This window comes from Trachinotus anak, unplaced genomic scaffold (genome assembly GCF_046630095.1).
Source record: "Trachinotus anak isolate AG129_WGS33_773 ecotype Australia unplaced genomic scaffold, CSIRO_AGI_Tana_v1 ptg000016l, whole genome shotgun sequence".
NCBI lineage: Eukaryota > Metazoa > Chordata > Actinopteri > Carangiformes > Carangidae > Trachinotus > Trachinotus anak.
The window spans coordinates 1,062,879-1,084,578 of record NW_027273867.1 but is presented as its reverse complement, the minus strand read 5'-3'; the positions used below and the strand labels follow the sequence as shown (position 1 = coordinate 1,084,578).

Here is a 21,700-nt window from a genome sequence, read left to right as displayed (position 1 = left end):
GTCAATAATATTTCCTCAAAATGGCGCCTGATTTGTCTGTTTGGGCCGTGTGGACCAGTTGGAGAGAAAGCTCCATTTCAACAATCATGTGCCCCCTACGTATTAAAATAAAACGACATGGTGTGGTTTTAAACATGATATAAGTGATGTAGCGATGATTAAACTTTGATATAAAATGTAAGGCTTGATTTAGCTCCAGCGTTGCTTGATCTTTTACCTTTCACCTACAACCCTACAGTGACAGAAAAAAACAGCAGCCTGTGGGGGCAGCAGTGAGCCAGCGTAGCGGCAAGTCAGCCGAAGAAGAAGAAGACATGGCTGCCTCCATCCAACGCTTCGCTAAGACTTTGTACGGTCTATCACCTTCACTGTTTCATCCTTTACGACAGAATCAGGTATTACATTAAATTGTGCATTTAGTGTGGCCATTATCCGGTTAATGTATTTGTGTTCGGTTTGCACAAAGGGTGTTATATGGCGGGGCAAAGTACACGCTGGAGGCTGGAACTTGTTAACCTAGAGAGCCGGAGCTGTGTCGCACTCATTAAATACCCCGGTGGTAACTTGGTTAAACAAAGTTTGATATTGTGTTCGTGTTGTGAGTCTGGTTAGATCTGCCCCTCTCTATACAGCATTTATGTTCATAAACGACGACAGTGTCACTCACTATATGATGTCAGGCATGCGGAGCCATGTTTACAGGGCATTTAGCGATAGCGCGATTTTTAAAATGACAATTCATTAAACATATATTTATATTTATATTCCGTCACGCACCCAGCGGGCGTGGTGCACGGGGGGAGGGGTAGGGGGGAGTTCCTGTCCAGATGTTGCGATGTCACTCACTGTGTTGTGCCTCAGTCCTGTCTCCAGAGGCTGCCTGGAAGAACATGGCGCTCTCCAGTCACAGCTCCAGGCCACTCTCTCTGCACAGCAGCCTCCCTCCAGGACGAGGACGCTGCTCAGACTGCTGAGGCGCTCTCCCGCTATAAGGACAGACCCTGGGATTACCTGGAGAGTGAAGGTACCTGAGGGAAAGTCGGGGCTGCGGTCGAAAAGTCTAAATAATCTCCTGTCCTCGATGGAAATCATGAGGTCAAGGAAAGAAGTGAAAGAGAGATAATAAGGATTTAGGCAAAGACGAGAGAGAATCTGACTGGACTTTCACAGGGATTTTTTTTTTTTAAACCAACTTTATTTATAATACATGGACAATAAATCCTCCTTGAACCACAGAAACAAACAGGATGAAATATTGAAATAAGAAACATGAAAGGAAAACACAAACAGAGACACTGATCCATTAAAATAATAATTAAATCAAAAATAATGAACCGATCAGAGGTCAGAATAAATGGTATTCAGACCTCAGTTTATAGATTTTCCTGACATGGACATTTCTGCTGCTTTGACATTTGTTAAATGGAGAAAAATATTTTTAGTGTTTTACACAATGGGAGGGGATTTAGTGAAATGACATTTCTGTGTATAGTTTTTTGTTTTGATGATGATGTTTCTATAAATCTGACAGATTAAAGAGAATAAATCTATATTCATGGAACTTCAGCTCAGACCAGGATTTACATCAGTTCATCATTTTCAGCTGCTCTGTTGTTTCTATATTTATTTGGGTCTGGTGGGGTTAAACTATGATGGTGCCTCACTTTAAATGTTGCTGCAGCAGCAAGGAATTGTGGGACAGTATTTTCTCCTGTCTGTTCATAAAGGAAGGTCCCCTGTTTCCTCTGCTAAAGGAAACAAGATAGGAAGCATTGAAGCTCACTTCCTCAGCTCTTGTGGCTGCTGCTTAGAGACTTCAGCTCAGTTCAGGAACCTTTATCGAAAAAAGACTTTGACCGCAGGTCTCATCTTCAACCCTCACATGTGGTTTTACCATGTGCCTCTCCCCCCTGACAGAGTACATCGAGAAGTATGGAGCCAACACAGTGTGGGCCAGCTACAGGAGGAACCACAAAGGAGGCATTCCCCCACAGAAGACACGCAAGACCTGCATTGTAAAATTTCTATTTAACCCACCTCAGACACCTCTTATCTGTTGTGTTTATCACATCTGGAATTTACAGTGACATTAACAGTGTTTGTGTTTCTGTAGAGAGGAGACAAGATCTCTGGGAACCCCTGTCCAATATGTCGAGACCCCAACGTCATCATCCACCATCAGGTGGGTCACCCCTTAGTCACTCTGAAGGACTCGCTCTGATACACCCGGACCCTCGACCAGCTCACTGATCCAACATGAAAACACCAGCTCACTGGTTGACTCCTCACTGAACCACGACAAACTGTACAGAGCCTGACAGCCGTCACAGACCAACACCTGCACACAGCTGCAGACACACAACAGGCTGTCATCACCACAGTGTCACAGGACAACTCTGACCACACACATGCACTTCAGAAAATATCACGTCTGAGCCTCTGAAGGTTAATTCTGAAAAATCATATATTTATTGACAGTGGTTAGTATTTAGTATTTTAGATCACAGTCAACATCAAAGAGAGTCGATGCAACATAGTGAAACAGTTTAATAAAACCTGGATGAGTCTGAACAGTCAGTGTCAGAACCAAACACACACAAACATCTGAGTTTGAAGGTGAAAGTATTTATCAGCATCATTTATTCTTTTCGTCCACACAGGACAGACTGCGGTTTAAAGGTCTAATGTTGTAGAAAGAGAGATTTCCCTCTGGTTTTAAAACCGCTGCAGGTTCTGTATCAAACACACAACTCGTATTCACCCGCTGAACTTAAAGCTGCGTCACAGCGAGCGGCTGCTCTGCCTGGGAAATGCTGCTCAGTCATTGGACATCAGGAGGTCATTGATGTAACGATGGACCCACAACCGTCAGTTAGAGAGGAGATGAATCTGTGAGAAGCTGTCAGTGTGATGTCACAGTGTGTGATGTCTATTTCTGTTACATCACTGTTTGTCCTGCTTCCCTCATTCATGATCACTGTGTTGTGTAAGGATGTGATGTCATCATTAGTCATCAGTGAGCGCAGCGCCTCTGACACACCTGTCTCCTCCTGTAGAACGTGAAGTTACTGCAGCAGTTCATCAGTCCTCACACTGGACAGGTGTATGATCCCACTCGAACAGGTGAGTCCCCATGTCACCGCGGTAACCAGGTGTTACAGCTGATCAGCAGGTACCTCATGTTGTGATGCTTGTGTCTCCAGGTGTGTGTATGAAGCAGCAGAAGAAGCTGAACGAGGCCATCAACACAGCCCGAGATCATGGTACGCAACAGAAACACAACTACTGAGAGCTCAACACACTGCAACACAAACATCTTCATCAGTTTGACAACATGCTGCTGATACACAACCACATACACAAACACACAGTAGATACAACACAACACAACCACATACACAAGCACATAGCAGATACAACACAACCACATACACAGAAAACACAGCAGATACAACACAACCACATAAACAAACACACAGCAGATATGATGAGCTGAGTTATCAGCACTGCAGCTGTAAACAGCTCCTTATAGAACCTGATGGAGCTAGAAACTACAACTCAGTGATGAGGAAACACGATCAGTCTGATTGATTGAGTCAAGAGTCCAGACTCTGGCCGTGCTGCTGTGGTCTACCCAGAAACTGAAGAACAACTGTAGATCAGGGGTCGACAAGTAAGTTTGGCCTCAGGCCAATTTTTTCCTGACCCATTATATGGCGGCCAGAACATAATCAAAGGATAATTTTAAGAAACTGATTGATAAAAATGCAACTTGAATGTACTTTATTGTGTAGCCACAGTCACATATCATACGTTTGACTATATTGAACTGGTGTTATTTTTTCATATCACATCATATGTCCGCTATTTCAGAGGTCTATCAAGCAAGCGACAGAACCTTTGGACCGTCCTGTCAGAACATTTCATAATAAAAGCTAAAAGCTTGTTTCAACTATAGAATTGCAAGAGGGGAAAAAAAGAACATTCTTGCACTTTATTTTGTAGACAAAATCACTAAAGAGGAAATGATTCTGTGGTAACTGCTACTGCTATGATAAAGATCTATTGTAAAACCAGGCGCTGTGTGCTGCTCCTGATGTGACACAGCTGTGTCTGTCATTCACTCTCAACGTGGATAAAAGTATAAAAAGCATCTTCATGTGGGAGGAGATTCTCTATTTTGACATTAGCTACATCTTAATGTGTGACTGTCAGTTCAATATTTTAAGATTTAAAAAAAAAAAATCAGATTATCAAATTAATCTTGTGGGCCAGATGCCACCAGGCCACCAGTTGCCAACCACTGCGCTAGAGGTTTGATTGATTCAGACTGAGCTGTAGCTCTGAGGTTACTGATGCTAATTAACCATAAAACACTAAACATCATTAACACAGTGAATGTTTAAAGGTCACATGTACAGGTTGTACACTTAGAGCCAATCAGCTGTGAGATACTGTCCCATGTGATACCTGAACAGCAGGCTGATATATGAAACAAACTTAACTTTTCTCTATGGGTTTAGTTTAGTAAACACAGCAGTTTGTTAGTTATCATTTTTATTTTTTTTTCAGTTATTTTTTTTTTTTTCAATTTTCATTTATTACAGGGTTGTCTTATAATACATGTAGTATTACAGTACAAAGTATTATACTACATGTATTGTAATACCTCCCTTCATCCTTAATTTTCTCTTTGATCTGAATATTTAAAGTACAGAACATGGAGGTCTCCACTTCCTGTTCATGACTATGGTGCAGAGGTCAGTGACCTCTGTTTACTCTTGTTTTCACTCTGAGTCTAATCACATGGGAGGAAACAGTTTACACACAGTCCCATCACCTGAGACTGAAACACCTGGGACACAGCAGCAGCTGGTAGTGATGAGGTCACGAACCAGTGCAGGATTATTGTTATAACACAGAGGGAGAACACCTGTCAGAGCAGGTGTGACTCCTCATCAGCTGAATTTAGTAACAGACCGTCGTCACTAACACCTCTGTCCTCTCTCAGGGTTTCTTCCCTTTCAGATTCCACATGTGGAATATTCAGGAGAGGATTTCTCTAATTCCCATGATGCAGTGGGGTCCACACCACCTCCCTTGTCCTTGACCTCTGGAGACAGCTGGTATGAATGGTATGGGGAAGTGACGCCTGACGAGAAGGAAGTAGCTAAAGTCAAGAAAATCTACAAGGCTTATTTAAAGTGATGAGACCTGGACCTGATACAGTCCTGGGACCTGTCTTGACTTGAATGTTGCTCATATGTCTGAGTCTGATGGACCATGTCCCGCAGGCACACACACAATTCCAAAATAAAAACGTGATGAAAAACAGATTTATTTTATTGTCTTCTGTAGCCGTCGCCCACAGATCATCACTCAGTTTCATGATACATTAACACTCCAGATGTTACAGATGTTCAGTCCAGGAGTGTAGGTGACTTCTGATCACGGGTTCACCTTGTTGACCATAGTCTCTCCCAGGGCCTCCAGCACCTCCCTCTTGTAGTCGTCGAAGTCTCCATCGATCTGGTTGGCGGTGCAGTCCTCCACCACCCACAGCTGACACTGTGTCTCTGTGATGAGCCGGGCGTCGTGACTCACGATGATCACAGCTGCACAACAAGGGACGGTGTTAGTGTGAGGACATTGGGACGCGTTAGACCAGGCAGAGGTCAAGTGATTTGACCTCAGTCCTCCACTGGTACACACATTTGACTTGAATCTGACTTTATATTGTTCATCTCCTCAGAGACATGACAACATCAGTCTTTAATTAGGTCATCAGAAACTGTCATCACACCTTTCATCAAAGCAGCTGAACATTTGGGAGCCAACACCACTGATTAATCACTGCTGTAACGATGTCAGAGTCAAAAACCACTGACTCAAGTGACATCGCTTAAGGATAAATGTCTTGTGTGTTCAGTACTTCAGTAGGTTTTAGTGACGACAACCTCACATATAAAAACAGAATGAGCCATCTGACTCAGGCTCCACCCACACTGATATGATTCCATTTAAAACTAAAACATAGAAGAAGAGACAAGTTTAAACTAAAACAGAACAAGAGATGAGTTTAAAACTAAAACATAGAAGAGGAGATGAGTTTAAACTAAAACAGAGGAAGAAATTAGTTTAAAGCAAAAGCGTAGAAGAAGAGATTAGTTTAAAATTAAAATGTAGAGGAAGAGATGAGTTTAAAACTAAAACGCTGAAGAGCAGATGAGTTTAAACTAAAAGGTGTCGTGTGGGTGGAGCCTCCATCACCCTCTTACCTCCTTTGTATTCATTGATGGCCTCTGACAGAGCATCGATGGATTCGATGTCCAGATTGTTGGTGGGTTCATCCTGTGAGACACAGTGTGGACAAGAGGCTCAGTCAGGAGGACTTGGACCAGTCTTAGTTTCCCTACAGACCTGTCAGATCAACTTTGATCCTGCAGACCTTTAACTCCTGTCTGAACCCTTGGCTCTGACTCTATGTGCTCCATCTTTTCTTCTTCATACACCTCACCTGCTCTGTTTTCACACAAACATTAAAAATGAAAGTGGTCTCACCAGGATCAGGACATCGGGCTGACGACAAGCCAGTTCAGCAAACACCACTCTGGCCTTCTGACCCCCTGTCAGAGACCACGTGCAGACTGTTAGAAAACGTCTCCACCTTGACAGGCAACAGTAAACGTCTGGCGGGTCACGTTCTTACCAGACAGTTTGGAGATCTGGATGGTGTGGGCGTGACTCTCTAGGCCAAAACGACCCAGGCACTTCCTGCCGTCCTGGTAAGGCAGATTGAAGTTCCTCATCAGGTACTCTGTGGCAGTCTCCTCCATGTTCAGCTGGTCGGCGTACTGCTGGTTGAAGAAGCCCACTTTCTGCAGGGGGACAGAACAGCAGGTCTCAACCTAGACCTGAGTATCAGCTGAGAGTCCAGATATGAGAGTCCATCCTCCCACTGACACCGTTACTAATTATCATTTTTGTTGTTTTCACTTGTGTCCGTTGTTAGTATAAAGTCCTGAACTGATCTGAACCAGAGAAAATGTGGTTCATGTCACAGTGTGAACACGGTGACAGTTTGTATCTTACTCACCAGACGATGGTTCTTCCTCATCTCACCTTTAGTCTAAAAAAAAAAAAAAAAGTCCAGTTAGCTGTTGAGGTCATCTGCTGATGTTCACAGCTTTTACAACACAGTGACTAACAGAAGAAAAACTGAATGAAGGTGATTCACTGACATTGTCTTCTTCTGACCAATGAAAACACACTTACAGGATTTAACTTCCCAGTGAGCAGCAGCAGCAGCGTGCTTTTCCCTACACCGTTGGGTCCAACGATACAGACTGAAGGAGAGAGGACAAAGTGAGCACAGAGGGGGACACTGCACCAGGACATTCAGACGAGACATCATAACATACTACTACTACTACTACTACTACTACTACTAACTATAATAATTATAATTATAATAGTCCACAGTTGCCTCTGTCCTCTCGGGCTAGTTCAAACGTCATTGTAACTCAGTAAATAAAATAATTACTTGGCTCAATGTGCTAAGTACAGATCTGGTTCTGTTCCTGTATCTGGTCTAGAGGACTCCCTGGTTGTGGTGTACAGCTCCTCCTGAGGTCAGTTTGGTGAATTCTTTAAAAACAGGATCAGACAGTTTGAAGTCTGTGTGTTCACTCTGTGTGATCCTGATCAGTCTGGTTCTGTCCTCAGACCATGTGCACATGTGCACATGTGAAAACCACAACACATCCGGAAACTGTTTAACATGTTACATCCAGAGTCAGTCCTGAGGAGAACCGAGCTGTGAAAGTTGTGGTGCAGTCACAGCAGGTGCATCCTCAACTGGGCTGTTCCTTACATCTGATCTCACCAGACAGAACCTGTCAGAAGCATCCACAGGTTCTCTGCTGTCACACCACCATACTGTCAGTGTCAGAGGAAGTCCACTTACTCCTGGAGTCCATGTCAATGCCAAAGTCCACATTCTTGAAGAGAGGCTTCTGACCCTCGTAGCCAAAGTCAACACCTGTAGAGAGAAACCAGGGTTCTCATCCACCACTAATACAGAGACACTTAAGCAGCAGTTACTCTGGTACACGATGGTACATGATGACTGACACTGACACTGACACTGACACTGACACTGACACTGACACTGACACACACACACACACACACACACACACACACACACACACACACACACACACACACACACACACACACACACACACACACACACACACACACACACACACAAACTCTGCTCAGCTGTCAGGATCTGAGAATGAACACATGGACTCTGGATCAACACAGACTCAAGAAATGACTCAGATCTGGATCGACTGATGGAGATAACCCTCCTGCAGAGTCATGTGACTTGGCCGTGAATGCTGATTGGACCCTGGTCTCTGGGGTTTCTGACCAGTGGAAAGGGGCTTTAGACCAGGTGCCACAGGTGACCCTGATCTGCTACACTTTATCTGACTGACAGACACTGTTGTTGCCATGGCAACTGTGACAGTCAGCCCTCACCTGTGTCCTTCAGACCCTGACCTAGACCGTAGTGACTGAAGGGTCTTACTGTGCAGTCCCAGGATGGGTGGAGACAGAGGGGGGGGGTTGGGGAAGGTGAACTTGACGGTGTACTCTTTAGGCCTCTTCAGCAGTTCCGTGGCCTCCTGGCTCTCCTCCTCCTGACCCCCCTTCTTCTTGCCTTTCTGCTGCTTCCTGGTCAGAGCCTCTTTGGTCTGCTTCTCCTGAAGACACATGTAGAAGAGGACGGACATGAGACCTCTACAGACACAGAGCTGGGGGAGGGGTGTGTGTGTGTGTGTGTGTGTGTGTGTGTGTGTGTGTGTGTGTGTGTGTGTGTGTGTGTGTGTGTGTGTCTTACTCACAGCCTGTTTGGTGGACTTGCCACCAGCCTTCAGCTCCTTCAGCTTCTTCTCCTGCTTGTCGTACTGCTTCTGCAGCTCCTTCTGCTTCTGCACGTACATCTTCTTGAAGGTCACTGCAGGGACAGTGCGAGAAGCTCAGCAGGGTCTCCTCAGACCACAGGCACCGCATCTGTTAAACCCCTATTCAGAGTCATAGATGATGGTCTGCAGGATCCTGGCCTGAGTGGGTACTCACAGTAGTTCCCTCTGTAGTAGTAGAGCTTCTGGTTGTCTAAGTGGATGATATCTGTACACACATCATCCAGGAAGCTCTGGTCGTGGGAGACTATGAGGAGGGTCTTCTTCCAGCCCTGAAGGTAGCTGAGAGAGAGAGGGTGGGGGATGGGGTCATTCTCAGCTTCACAGCAGCACTGCACCTCAAGGTGGCGCCAAAACTTTTATTAACTGTATATTTGAATCTGATCTTTGGTTGAGCCCCAGTCGACTGGTTTTCATCATCATCATCACTTCCTGCTACAGAACATGATGTCACAGTGAAGTTGACCTTTGACCTTTTGGATATAAAATGTCATCTTGACGGAACTCAGAGTTAAACTGTGTCATGAACAGTAAATTCATCAGTGTTTAGTGAGGTCACAGTGACCTCTGACCAGTCACATGTAAACTACATCAACTCTCTGCTGGTACTGACTTGAATATCCTCAGTCAAACACACACACTGACAGAAAGTGATGTAAAAGCTCGTACTTGTTGAGCCAGATGACAGCGTTCAGGTCCAGGTGGTTCGTGGGTTCATCCAGCATCAGCAGCGTGGGCTCCATGAACAGAGCTCTGTGGGTACAAGGTAAGAGTGAGGGCCTACCAGGTCAAATCTTGGACCTGATCCTCCGTGATGTGTACTCTGATGTGTACCTGGCCAGGGAGACTCTCATCCTCCAGCCCCCTGAGAACCTCTTGGTGGCCCTGTTCTGCATCTCAGGGGTGAAGGACAGACCAGCCAGGATCCTTCTGGCTTTGGCCTCAGCTGCCGCAGCTCCAATGATCCTCAGCTCTTCATAGACCTAAGGAGGAGGAGGAGAAAGCATATTAATATCCACTATTACTCAGGAGGAGACACTGTGTGAAGCTGGATGTGGTTTCTGTGTGGATATCCTGGGATGTCAACTGCTCAGTCTGAACATATGTCTCAACTGTAACATCACCTGTTTACAGTCACCTCAACCAGCTATACTGATGTAAACATCGCTGAGTCCAACTGAACTGAGCAAAGACACAAAATACCATCAAACTGATCAATGAAACCAGGATGAATAATACTCCATGTAGCATGTAGCACTCCATGTGTAGATGTAAGTGCTGTATGTATGTGTGTGTGTGTGTGTGTGTGAATGGGTGAATGCGGCTCACGTTGTAAAGCGCTTTGAGTGCTCAATAAGACTAGAAAAGCGCTATATAAGCAGTCCATTTACCTTTTTTTTTTTTTTAATAGTCTTTGGTCTTCATCTGTCAGACTTCTTTTTAGTGAAGTACCAGCAAGATCCTGACCAGATGCCTGTATACGGCTGCCTTATGTGAAGGAGCAGCGGCTCTCCTCCGAGCTCCCTCTGATGTCAGAGCTCCTCCCCCTATCTCTGAGGTTCAGATCCCTCTTCACCACAAAAGTCCGGTACAACGCCAGCTGTCCGTGGTGGTACTCACTCACCTTCTCCAGCCTCTCAGCCACGCTGTCCTCTCCCTTCTCCAGACGAGCCTGCAGCTGCTTCTCCTCCTCCAGAAGCTTCAGACGGCGGGTGTCTGCTTTCAGCACCGCCTGCACCGCCGGCGTGTCATCGGCCACCACCTCTGATAGGAAGTACGGGACAGAGTGAGTGGGTGGAAGTGGCACAGAGAGAGGCAGTGGTGATCGAGGGAACACTGTGGTGGGTCACTTACCCTGTTCACACAGTAGCACGTCTATGTTGGGTGGAATACTCAGAGCTCTGTTGGCGATGTGTTTCAATAACGTGGTCTTTCCTTTGCTGAAAGACCAGAACACTTGATCAGTGATTAATAACGTGCAGGGGAACATTAAGTTGAGTTACTTCAGGGTGCTACACACACTCTGTTAAAGGTTACCCCAGTAAACGAAAGACAGTAAGTCATTGACAGCAGTTGCAGTTGTGTGTTAGCTAATGGATGTAATGTTGGTTAGACACACACCAGTCCCTGGTTACTGATCTAATGACCAGCAGCTCTGTTCATCTTGTTCTGGTCTGACTGAGAGGAAGTTCAACAAACTGACTCCACCTGTCATGATGGTCACATGTTCAAAAGCGGATTATCAGGCTCATTACAAGTAATTCAAAACAAAGAGGTATTTACCCATTTGGTCCAACCAAACCATATCTTCTCCCTGCAACAATCAGAAGGTCAGCATTGACGAAGAGCTCTTTGCCGTGTGCAGAGATGCTGAACCTCTCCAGCTGCAGGAGAGAAGCTGAATTCACTGACAGACACATAACAGGTTCTGAACATCTTCACAGTAAAGATGACAAACAGTTATTAGGTTCACTGTTTCATTGTAGGCAGGAAATTGTAAAAAGTCATTAAAGTCAGTGTGAACCTTGATATCAGATGCATTCTCCAGCATGGCCTGTCTGGACGACATCTCAGCCTGGGAAATGGAGAAGTCTCCATCCAGGGCGTTCTGAGCACGAACACTGGCCACCTGACGCTCATACTCCATCTGCAACCACACACACCAACACACAACCCAATGAACACAATGACAAACAACACCCAACCCAATCAACACAATGACAACCAACACACAACCCAACAACAACCAACATACCATCCAATGACAGCCAACGCACAACTCAATTAACACACAGGGTCTAGTCTCAGTTTTAGTCCTGAGATCAAACTAGTCTTAAACCAGTCTCTGACCAGTCTCGGACCAGTGACAGAACCAGTCTTAGACCAGTCTCAGACCAGTGACAGGACCAGTGACAGGACCAGTCTGAGACCAGTCTGGGACCAGTTCCTGGGCCAGTCTTAGACCAGTGAAAGGGTCAGTCTTAGACCAGTCTCGGACCAGTGACCGGACCAGTCTAAGACCACTGACTGCTGACCGCTGATCACCTGTTTTTAAAACCTTGGACACGTGTATCTACTATTTAATGTGAATATTCTGTTTAGTGTTTGTGCATTTGAAGCATGTTATTGTATGTTTGTGTACATGTGTGCGTCTGTGTGGTTATGAATAGGGTATTGGCCTATTTGTGCCTGTGATGTTGTGTTGTTCTGCAGATGGAAATTAGCTGGTGGTTAAATCTGATACAAGCATCTTTTTGTGAATATATTATATAATATAAACTGAACAAAAACATAAAAAACACTTTAGTTTTTTTTATCCATTTTTCATGTGGTGAAATTAAAAAGTCACAGACAGTTAATTTCTCTTAGATTTTCTTCACTAATGTGTTCAAATCATCATCCACCTGACATGTGTGGCATATCCAAATGTTGGACAGACAGGTAGAGCAGCCCTTACTGAATGCACCATAGTAGCATTCAGCGATTACCTGTTTCTTCTTCTTCTTCTTCTCCTTCTTGCTGAGGTTAGCATATGGGTCGTCCTCCTGCTGCTTGGCCTGCTCTGCGATTACGTCCTCAGCGCTCTGGATGGTTACAGACAGAGGAGGAGACAAGTTAACCCACTGATCCGACACTGAAGAAGAGAGAGCTTTGTGGAGGACAAACGTACCATCATCATGTCCCCTTGGTCACTATCCTCCTCATCTTCATCCTCGCTGCATGGTCGCTCAGCAGGTTTTCCTTTCTACACAGACAGTTAAATCACATCACCTGCAAACAGCTGGAAGTCATGTAAACACAGAACCAACGTATGAGCTGATGACTCGCCTTGTGTTGCTCCTTCTTCCCCTTCTTTGGCTTTTCATCCTCATCGCTTTCTGGTGACTAGAAGATGATTTTTTTCATTAAAAACGTCTCTAGAGCAAGATCAACATATTTTATTCTGTGTCAAAAATCGAAGTGAAGAGTAGAAAATGTGTCTCAGCCTTTAGATGTCTTCTCTTATTCTATTTCTGCTGTAAATGAGGAGATACTGTGGGCAGACATCAGCTCCTTTGTTATGTCACAGTGTAGATAAGAGAGGTTAGTAAAAACAGGAAGACACTGTACTCTGCTTTAACTCATGCTCAAGGTTTGTTCACCTGGACAGAACTGAAGGGAACCCTGGGCCTAGATTTATCAAGTGTCCCTGAATCCTCAACATGCTTCTGTCAGTGGCCAACCCTGGTCTGAGAGGGTAGTATCTGTGGCCGACCCCGGTCTGAGAGTGTAGTAACAGAGGCTGACGCCGGTCTGAGACCTGAGGCACTGAGTTTGTGTTTCCCTGTGTTACGACCTTTCTGTATTATATTCTGTTGTGGCACTCTTTAAGGAGGGGGATTCCCCTCTATGCTGCCTCTTCCCCAGTTTCCAGTGGTCCTTCCAGCAGCCAGTACCCAGTTTGCTGACTGATTACACAACTTTGTAAAAGCCATGTTGTGAAGTCTCCAGAGGCGTTTGTGATTTGATGTGAGCGGTCTTCCTCTGTGCCTCTCTGTATGGTGTTAACTCTTGGACAGTTAACTGGATTTGTTTATGTGAGGTATTGATACATTCTGGGAATTATGGGAAATGGTCAAAGTATTTTATTTCAATTTCTATGTTTCATCTTTTTATTAAATGTTTAATACGAACTGTCAGTCTCAGCTTAACTTGTGGAATCACGAAGATTTCAGCAGCACCCACCTTGAACTTGGCCTCCGCCTTCTTGGTTTTCTTCGTAGTTTTCTCTTCTTCCTCCTCATCAGATGCAGCCTGAAAAACACACACACACATTATTGTAAAGTTTGTGGCATCTCTGAAATACACAGGACAAGTAAACAGTGTGAAACAGAGGACAGTAAACAGTGTGACACAGAGGAGAGTAAACAGTGAGACACAGAGGACAGTAAACCACAGTGACACAGAAGACAGCAAACAGTGGGACACAAAGGAGAGTAAACAGTGTGACACAGAGGACAGTAAACAGTGAGACAAAGAGGAGAGTAAACAGTGTGACACAGAGGACAGTAAACAGTGAGACAAAGAGGAGAGTAAACAGTGAGACAAAGAGGAGAGTAAACAGTGTGACACAGAGGACAGTAAACAGTGAGACAAAGAGGAGAGTAAACAGTGAGACAAAGAGGAGAGTAAACAGTGTGACACAGAGGACAGTAAACAGTGAGACAAAGAGGAGAGTAAACAGTGTGACACAGAGGACAGTAAACAGTGAGACAAAGAGGAGAGTAAACAGTGTGACACAGAGGACAGTAAACAGTGAGACAAAGAGGAGAGTAAACAGTGTGACACAGAGGACAGTAAACAGTGAGACAAAGAGGAGAGTAAACAGTGTGACACAGAGGACAGTAAACAGTGAGACAAAGAGGAGAGTAAACAGTGAGACAAAGAGGAGAGTAAACAGTGTGACACAGAGGACAGTAAACAAAGACACAGGGCAGTAAACAGTGAGACACAGACGTGTAGACCCACAACTTAAGCACAATGTCAGTTCATCACTGCTGTGACCACATCCAAAGTAGAACACATTGATCAGGTTGCACCCTCATGTCTGACGGACCCACACTGGCACTCAACTGGATCCAGTTCTTCCAGTACCTTTCATGGAAGAACTGGACCCAGTTGAGTCACTGGTCTATGCTCCTGTCTGGGTGTAGATGTAAGATCATCTCTCTGAACTTGAGCCGACTTCAGTCTCAATATTCTGAATTTATTTCCCTGTAGATGGATCTGGATCAGAAGCCATCAGAAGGCCACACTGACGTGTGAAAATCATGTGGAAGTGTTTTCTATCAGCTCATTTCTAAACATGTGACTCAACCGTTGACCTGTTGTAGCCTGAATCAGACCCTTGTCCATGGATGAACCTGCAGCAGCATCAAAGCAGATTCCTGCAGGTCCACCTCTCATGCCTGTAACCTGATTGTGTTCTGGAGGCTGAACCTGCTCTGCTGCCTCACTGGAGACTGGAGCTATCGGCACTGCTTCCACAAGACCCTCTGAACGAGGGACTTCCTGGTCCTACACTGACTGGCTTCACCAGGAGGATCTCCTGGTGTGCTGTGATGTGCTCCTTCTGAACCAGAAACCGGCTGCCCCCCCTCTGTGCAGTGGTCGGAGACACTCCAAGACACTGTCAGTAACACACTGTCAGCACCCGGACACTAATACCCCTTTTCCCACCAAAAGTATCAGGTATGAGCTGTTTTTTTAAACACGGGTAAACCTACTAATAAAAGCTGATTGACCCCTTTTCCACCGCCAGTGCAGTTTGTCTTTCTGTGCGGACTGAGGACACACACAACTGCAATGAATTATGTCAGCACAGGCACTTCCAGAGCACACACACAGACACAGTGGAGAGAATGTGAGCTGCTAGCCACCGTGCTAACGAGTAAAACTGATCTGTCTCATCTCATCCCCGAGTCGTTGCTCCTGTAAAAGTGTTGCAGCCTTGTGTCAGACCCTTTGATCGTTGATGTGCATTTTTAAAACTTATTTCAGGGCTGCAGCTCACTCTTTCATCCCTGAGCTGCCGCAGTGTTTCTGGTTCAATAGCACCTGGACAGGTGAGTCTATAGTGACTCTGAAAGATGTTGCCAGTGTCTACTGCAGAGTCATGTGACTTGGGTGTGAATGCCGACTGAAGCCTTTTCCATCACTGACAAAAGCCTGATGTAAGTGCATCTTAGCGGGTTTTTTGACCAGTGGAAAAGAGGCTGAAGACATGTTGCCTCCACGCTGTAGTGTGTGCATCTGCCTGTGTGAGCTTCATGTCACAGAACCTGTTGTCTAACTCTCCTATAATCTGTCAAAATCACTGATGGCCTTCAAATTTTTCTGTCATTGTTCAAAAAAATAAATCAGCAAACGTTGAAAAATATCCAATTATCATGACCCCTGTGTAGACTCAGCACTAGAAAACAAAAAACACGGTGCTGCTCTTAATTGATTTAATGACAGCATCTGTGACAGCTGATCATCCTCTGCTCCCCTGAGTTCATGATGACCTCTGAGAAGTTCCAGAGTGTCAAGGTATCATTCAGTCCTTCTTTCTCCCCTTTACAAAGGGAACTCTGTCCTCGGACCACACTGATTTACTAAACATTATAAACATATTCACTGATGACACTGTCTCTTATTCCTGCACAGATTCTGTTCATGCTATCTCTGGAAACCTACAGCTCCATTTAACCTGCTTCAAAAACACCTTCAGACTTGAACCTGGTCCCAGGCTGAGCAAATCCAGCACTAAAAACTGTCCTCAGGTTTGATGAGGAGGTGCAGGTAGCGTTTTCTTTACTGAGATGGAGAAGCATCATTGTCCAAAAAGAAAAACATCAGGTGTCCTGTCAAAGCCTCTGCTGAGCATCTTCACCATTTTCTGTTGTGATCTCATTTGACTGTGACCTGGAAAGTTCATGACACATTGAAAAACTATTCATTCAGTTATTGACCATCCAGACCTGATCTACTAATTTGTTTGCTTCAGGTAACTACCTAACTCTGCTTCTGTGTCTATCCCCTCCCTCAGGTCGTCAGACACTTTCTGAACCGGCACTTTAAAAACTTTTCGCACCATAAAACAAATGAAATGTTTGCTATAATGGATTCCACCTTCCTGACACAAATTTCAGCGAATCACAAAGCACTTCATCGGTCAGGTCTTAAAAACGTTAGTCATGTGCTCATCTGGTCCTCAATGATGTAACAATGTGCAGTGTATTTCCCTTCATCTCTTTCTTTGATTTGTTTTTATTTAAGTATTTTAATCTTCAATATTTGAGGAGCATTTGGGCACCATCATTTCATAAAATTTGTTTCTTTAAACAGGACACAGACGCTGTCAAACTTCACTGCAATAAAAACTCATTTCAGGTCAACACCACCTCTGTACTGTACCTTTTTCACTGGTTTGTCTTCTTCATCCACATCATCATCCTCGTCCTCATCACTCTGGTCCTGGCTCAGAGCAGCAAAGATGTTTCCACCCTGAAGTACACAGAGATGATTTCACACCGGAGCATCTTAGATTCATTAGGTCTGTGTGTGTAGGGGTCCGTCTGTCTGTCTGTCCGTCTGTTCGTTCGTCCGTCCGCCCCCCCCCCCCGACCCTGAAGATGTCGCAGTCACAACTCTTACATTTGTTTATTTGAATAAAACACAATGTAATTTTTTTTACCATTATGATGATGAACCAAAGGTTCTGTAAAAGTCGACAGTCTACTTGTTTTTCTTCAACACTTGAGTCAGCATTAGTAGCTAACATTAGCTTGCTAGCTTTCTATGCTAACTTACTAGCTTGCTAAGCTAGTTAACAAGTTAGTAAACAGACCCTGTCAACTGAATTCCACTCTTTGACATTTCTCAGACTTTAAACACTTTACCTCAAAGCTACTTCCACATGAAAAGTTAGCTCCATGACTCCTTTGTTATTTGTTGTTGTTCTTCAGAATCCGAATCAGGTTTATTGCCAAGTATGTTTTCACGTACAAGGAATTTGTTCTGGTGAATGGTGCAGAGCGCACCAAAACACCGAGGCAGCCATCTGCGGCGCCATTTAAAAAGGAGGAATGGGGAAAAAACAAGTGGAGAGGAGAGGAGAAAAAATAACAGAACCCAAACTATACTCCTGGGGGGGGGGGGGGGGGGGGTACAGTGTGGGATTCGGGAAAAAAACCTCAGCAACATAGGCATATATAAACAAACACATCTTACAACACAGTGACTCAAGACAATTTGCTCCAGGGGAGGGGGTAAAGGGGGGAGGAGGTGATTCCAGTGCAGACAGGCAGCCAGCCGCAGCCGCTGCCATTTAAGGCGCAGCTATCGGACCCCGCCCGCCGCGCTGGATGGGAGGAAGCGGCGAAGGCGTGGGATGGGGTTGGGTTGGGTTGTGAGTTGCATTCTTTGTTTTGTTGACAAACATCATCACTGACAGAGAAATGTCCTGATATCTTAATATGAAACAACCATTTCACAGTGTTCCCATTTCAAAGAGAAATATGAGACTAAATGAATCTGAATGTTTGGTTTAAAAAAACTGAGTTAAAGCAAAGCTCAACAAAAAGTTATGATTTTGTTAAGAAACTTTTTTGAGAATATTTTTGCTTTCATTTTTTACAGTGTACTGTGTACTGCCTTTCACCCTCCACACTGTTAACATTTAGAATTTGACACCTTCATCAGTCAGGTGTATTATTTTTTAAAGTAAAAATAATATTTCTTCATCAGTAATGACAGATATCTTGGAAACTGCAGCCATCTTAAATTTTTGAGCGGCTCACATGTTTTATCTAAAGAGTAATAAACTGATACCAAAGGGATTTTTTTCATCTCCACATTGGAGTAATTTCCCTGAACTGTGCAGTTACCTGCTGCTCTGAGAGTCCTCTGGTAGATCTAGGTCTCTGATGTAGAAGCACCTGTTCACTTCATCATTGACTACATCATCTGTTATCTCCTCACTACTAAATACATTTTACCAGTTACATCTGGTTCATGTTGTTCCTTTTCCTCTGAACCAGCTAAAACAGTCCATTACCCTGCCACAGTGAAACAACATGAAGTTAAAGTACTGAAGTCCTGGTTCAGTCTCTGACTGATGTGTGATTATTATGTGTGATATCATTCATGGAGGTGTCTGGTGAAGCTGTGACCTGTGACCTGACCTCACTGTGGTGTCTGAAGATGTCAGGACAGAAACCCCTGTTCAGGCTCGTTACAAGTTCAGTCTTTCCCTCTGAGATGCAGTGGAAGTATAAAGCCACAGAAAATGGAAATACTCAGGTAAAGTACGAGTACTCTGAGTAAATGTACTGAGACTGGCCTGTCCAGGTTCTGTCAGATCTGATAAAACAGCTGCTGTGAACGGTGAGTGTGGAGGTGTGTAGCTGTGAAGCTGTGGGTGTAGAGCTGTGGAGTTGTGAGTGTGGAGCTGTGGGTGTGGAGCTGTGGAGCTGTAAGTGTGGAGCTGTGGGTGTGGAGCTGTGGGTGTGGAGCTGTGGAGCTGTGAGTGTGGAGCTGTGGAGCTGTGGGTGTGGAGCTGTGGGTGTAAAGCTGTGAGGGTGGAGCTGTAAGTGTGGAGCTGTGGGTGTATAGCTGTGGAGCTGTGGGTGTATAGCTGTGGAGCTGTGGGTGTATAGCTGTGGGTGTATAGCTGTGGAGCTGTAAGTGTGGAGCTGTGGAGCTGTGGAGCTGTGGAGCTGTGGAGCTGTGGGTGTGGGTGTGGAGCTGTGGAGCTGTGGAGCTGTGGAGCTGTGGGTGTGGAGCTGTGGAGCTGTGGGTGTGGAGCTGTGGAGCTGTGAGTGTGGAGCTGTGGAGCTGTGAGTGTGGAGCTGTGGAGCTGTGAGTGTGGAGCTGTGGAGCTGTAAGTGTGGAGCTGTGGGTGTGGAGCTGTGGGTGTGGAGCTGTGGAGCTGTGAGTGTTGTGAGTGTGTGGCTGTGGAGCTGTTGGTATTGAGCTGTGGAGCTGTGGAGCTGTGGGTATTGAGCTGTGGGGCTGTGGGGCTGTGGGTGTGTCAGTGTGGACTGAGGACAAACCTTGTTCTTCTTGTTTCCTTTGCTTGGGGACATGACTGTGGTGGGGGGAGCACAGTGAACAGTGAGACTAAATCAAACATATGACAATAAGATTCAGGTGTTGTGAGGATCAGTCTTGAAGTGTCATACCTGGCTTATCCTCCTCGTCACTCGCTTGTACTGAGAGCTTCTTCAGCTTCAGCATGACATCATCATCATCCTCCTCATCTGCATCTCCACCTTTTCCTTTCCGCCGGTCTTTCTTCTTTTTCTGAGGCTGAAAACAACAGTTATGTCAGGTGTCAGGTGTGATGGAGGTCTTCAGGTGTGACATCTGAGCACAGAGGAAACCACCTCCTGATGAGATTTCAGCCTGGTCATTAGATTCATTCTCTACATCCTCTAATGATCCAAAGCTGCTGTTGTTGGAGCGTGTGTTGCATCCTTTAGCTTTGATTATTTAACTGCACACACGCAGGTGTGTTACTGTTGTTTGAGCAGCAGTTGTTTTCACAGACTCAAGAACCAGTTCCTCTCATCAGTAGTGTCATGAGCAGGAAAGATGGCGTATGCGACGTTTTTGTGTTTACACAGTGTTTGTACATGCAGCCCCTGGACCGCTCACTTGCTGCCAGCCTGACAGATTCCATCGGTTTGAACTGTACACAGTGACAGAGTCAGTGACAATTACCTGTTTTCCTTGCGTCTCTTTCACCTCCTGAACCTTTTCAGGTTTGCTTTCTGTGGCGAGCTCCTCAAAGAACTGGAGAGAAACATCCACACAACAAATCCAGTGAGACGCATATGTGTACAGAGAGAAAACTACAGATATGGAGCATTTAAACTCTTCTAATCAAACTGCAGTACTCACACTCTTCTTCCCCTTTTTATCTTTCTTCCCCTTTTTCACTGTTTTTTCTGTTGGAAGAAAACATCAGTGGGAAACATATGGAGTACTGTCAGACACAATAACACAGTCCAGCACATTGCACCTGAACCTCAACAACAACTGCAAGGTAAAGTGCTGACTCTCAGCTGACATCCATAGACTCTCTCTCTCAGAGACAGTAATGGGACAGTTTATACTCAAGACAGAGATCATGTTAATATTAGGTGACTATCTATGCTCCAGAGAACAGTAGAACTCACCACACCTGTTCGGTCTATGAGCAGGAGGCCTGTGGTGGATCCACACTTACCCACACTGCCTCTGCTGTTCATCTGAATACAGAGCTACTGGTTTAACTCTGCTCACACAATACAGATGTCAACAACACATCAAGCCGAGTCAGCACTGTCAGCCCCTCAGCTTCATCTCATTTGTTTCATACAGTTTAAAAAGTCAAAGCTAGAAAAGTCAAATAGAATCTGGTTGTACTGAGACTCAATCTTCGCTTTATTTAATCACTTTCAGTTCAGCTCAAACGTGCTTAGTTTACTCATCCTTCATTTTTCCGTTTAACAAATCAGGTTGAATATTGTGATGCTGATGCTTGTTCGCATTTATTGACCAAATGAGACTGTATGTGTCGTGCTGTCACACCAAACTTCATTCCTAAATATAGAAATTGAAAATGTCATCTTGTTACTCGACATGTTCTGGTAGCAGAACACATCTCACAGTTTAGATTCCTCACGACACCATGTTAACAATATTATTAAAACGTCCAGGGCCCTATCCATCCAGCTAACGATTATACTTCAGCTATCACGTTAACAGTTGGGATTTAATTGTCTTATTATTTTTTATTCAATCCGAATTGATCAGAAGATGCTAGAGATTCAGGACAGACTTAAACTAGTTAATGACTAGTACACACTGTTACCAATAAGCAGGTTAGGGGGAAGACTGCAGATTTCCAGTGGAGTTTGGCAGAGTACTGCTACATTACAGTTAGCTGTGACGCTACCTAGCTAGCAGCTGCTAGCTTCATCAAACATTCTCGTTTGCTCACCAGCAGCTGGGGCGACTTCATCGTCCACCCACTCCGCCTCCTCCTTCGCCTTCCTGGGCATTTTGTCACTATAACTGTGGCTCCCTGAAAACTGCGAAGCTAAAACTGGGTCCTTTTTTCTGTCCAGTTCCGTTTATCAAACACACACATGTCATGCGGCCCAGCGACGTGATGATGCAGATGCCGGGTCACTAAC

General features: G+C 44.9%; 2 protein-coding genes across 5 annotated transcripts; one reads left to right on the top strand and one right to left on the bottom strand.

Moving 5' to 3' along the window:
• The first annotated feature begins 238 nt into the window (after positions 1-238).
• On the top strand, positions 239-5,336 carry mrps18b (mitochondrial ribosomal protein S18B). Its single transcript, XM_071501158.1, has 7 exons — positions 239-395; positions 862-1,024; positions 1,918-2,015; positions 2,114-2,182; positions 3,057-3,123; positions 3,204-3,263; positions 5,012-5,336. The coding sequence occupies exons 1-7, from the start codon at positions 315-317 to the stop codon at positions 5,206-5,208; spliced, it is 735 nt and encodes a 244-aa protein (XP_071357259.1). The 5' UTR covers positions 239-314; the 3' UTR covers positions 5,209-5,336.
• Positions 5,323-21,700, bottom strand: abcf1 (ATP-binding cassette, sub-family F (GCN20), member 1). Of its 4 annotated transcripts, none has more exons than XM_071501150.1 (26): positions 21,505-21,700; positions 20,421-20,470; positions 20,241-20,312; positions 19,700-19,826; positions 19,571-19,605; positions 16,914-17,021; positions 13,719-13,772; positions 12,822-12,878; positions 12,664-12,738; positions 12,482-12,577; positions 11,518-11,640; positions 11,277-11,377; positions 10,848-10,933; positions 10,618-10,757; positions 9,828-9,976; positions 9,663-9,746; positions 9,151-9,275; positions 8,916-9,028; positions 8,600-8,774; positions 7,967-8,041; positions 7,276-7,346; positions 7,097-7,129; positions 6,710-6,878; positions 6,562-6,626; positions 6,279-6,351; positions 5,323-5,615 (listed from the first exon to the last, which is right to left on the bottom strand). In XM_071501150.1, exons 1-26 carry the CDS (start codon positions 21,563-21,565, stop codon positions 5,449-5,451), a joined length of 2,484 nt encoding a protein of 827 aa, XP_071357251.1. In that variant the 5' UTR covers positions 21,566-21,700; the 3' UTR covers positions 5,323-5,448. The 4 variants fall into 4 exon arrangements, with proteins under 4 accessions (XP_071357251.1, XP_071357252.1, XP_071357253.1 ...); XM_071501151.1 differs by having other exon boundaries at positions 13,719-13,787; positions 16,932-17,021; XM_071501152.1 differs by having other exon boundaries at positions 20,421-20,467.